At 44.7% G+C, this 1,714-nt stretch overlaps 1 protein-coding gene across 1 annotated transcript in view; it reads left to right on the forward strand.

The window, feature by feature from the left end:
- Nucleotides 1-1,714, forward strand: part of Nmu (neuromedin U) — a 37,025-nt gene that overhangs the window by 26,992 nt on the left and 8,319 nt on the right. The window contains exon 7 of the mRNA XM_005392882.1: nt 422-496. Coding sequence (XP_005392939.1) covers nt 422-496 — 75 coding nt within the window. The remainder of the gene's footprint in view (nt 1-421; nt 497-1,714) is intronic.

Genomic DNA, 1,714 nt, shown 5'->3' on the forward strand with positions numbered 1-1,714 from the left:
ACCACTTTGTTTGTAACTCTGTATTGTCTGTACTGTTCTTTTGCTATTTTGGAAAAGGTTGTCTGTCTGTTCATGTTTTCCTCCTTTTATTTTTAAAATTTAAAAAAAAAAAAAAAAAGAAGAAGAAGCTCGCAGATGGCGCACCTGCGTCCCGCAGGTGCAGTGAGGGTTTCGCTCAGTGGCAGCTGCTCCAGAGCTGGGGCCCTCGGGAAAGTGTTCTTCTAATACTGGCAGAAACCTCAGATAGGGCTCCCAAGTTTTACTGCCTCCCTCCTGGCTCGTTCGTCACCTTCTCCGAAGTGCTTCCAAAGGGCTGGCTTGTGTCTGGGGCCAGTGGAGTGGGTTTTAAACACGAAGGGGGCGTGTTTCTGGCCAGTGCTGGGACGCCCCGGGCTCATGGCGTGTGTTCATGTCCTCCCAGTCGTCTGTCGTGCATCCGTTGCTGCAGCTCGTTCCGCAACTGCATGAGAGAAGAATGAAGAGATTCCAAGCGCACGTATGTAACACGAACTGCATGCTCGCTTTGCCTCTCCCTGTGGGCGGCCCTGTCCCACTTGGGACGGTTGGTAACGGACCCTGCTTTGGATGCGCCCCGACGAGCCCGTGGCAGAGCGCCTGTGTGCAGCGGTGCTGTCAGACTCGGGAAGGAAAGGTGTCCAGCCCCGCCTGTCCCCTGTCCCGTCCTTCCAACTGCAGCCCTGGCCAGCTGGAAGCCGGGCTTGCACTCCCTTGCATGCCTGCCCAGCCAGAGCACCCGCTCGCTGTCAGAAAGGTCACTGCGGGATGTCTAGTCTTTAGGTAGAAAGAGGAGGACAAGATTTACTGCTTCCTGTTCCCGTGTTGGGAAACAGGAGGACACACTTTTTGTTCCAGTATTAAAGTGTTGGTTAGAGTGAGAGTGTGTCAGAAACTAAGTGCAGACACTTCATTTCGTCCACAGTTCACAAAAATATGACCTAAGCCCAGTACCTATGTGCGGGATAAATATCATTGAGCTAGTGCCTTCCTAACTAGAAATTGTGGAGTTTTAAATTGTCTTTTAAGAATACTAATGCTTGGGATGCTGAAAGCTTCTAGTAGGTAGTATTGAAAGCAATGCCTTACATTGTAACAATGCATAATTTTCAGTCTCGTATTAGTTCATTTAATTCTACTGGGAACTCTATTCGTGATTATACATGTGCAATATTGTTATCTCAGGTGTACAGAGGGGAAAGCAACTCAGAATGGTTAAAGGAGGCTCTCAAAATGAGACTAGGCAAAGAGGTCATAGCATAGTCATCTTGTCTGTAACTCACACAAACATTTTTTCACTCTCATTACAGTTTAATCTTCAATACTTTTGTTGTATTGCTAAGTTTTAGACTTTTATTAAAGGTTGAATTCAAATCAGATTTTTCCTAACTTCAATACTGTCTTATTCTTCTTAAATTGCTACTCAGAATCTTCAACTGCTTTTTAAAAATGAATACTGTTTAAGTAAATTTATTTTTATGATCACTATTTCTTCCCTAAATTCTTCATATTTTAAAACTAAGCTTGCATCAAGGACTGGTGATGTAGCTCAGTGGCACAGCACCCGCCTGACAAGTACAAGGTCCTGAGTTTGATTCCCGGTACCTAAAAAAACAAAAATAAGCTTGCATTAAGGACAATATCTGCTGCCAACTTTAAAAAGGAATGTAGCAAATGTAGTGTTCCTCTAAAAATTTAA

The sequence above is a fragment of the Chinchilla lanigera genome, unplaced genomic scaffold, assembly GCF_000276665.1.
Source record: "Chinchilla lanigera isolate Chin_1 unplaced genomic scaffold, ChiLan1.0 scaffold00046, whole genome shotgun sequence".
NCBI lineage: Eukaryota > Metazoa > Chordata > Mammalia > Rodentia > Chinchillidae > Chinchilla > Chinchilla lanigera.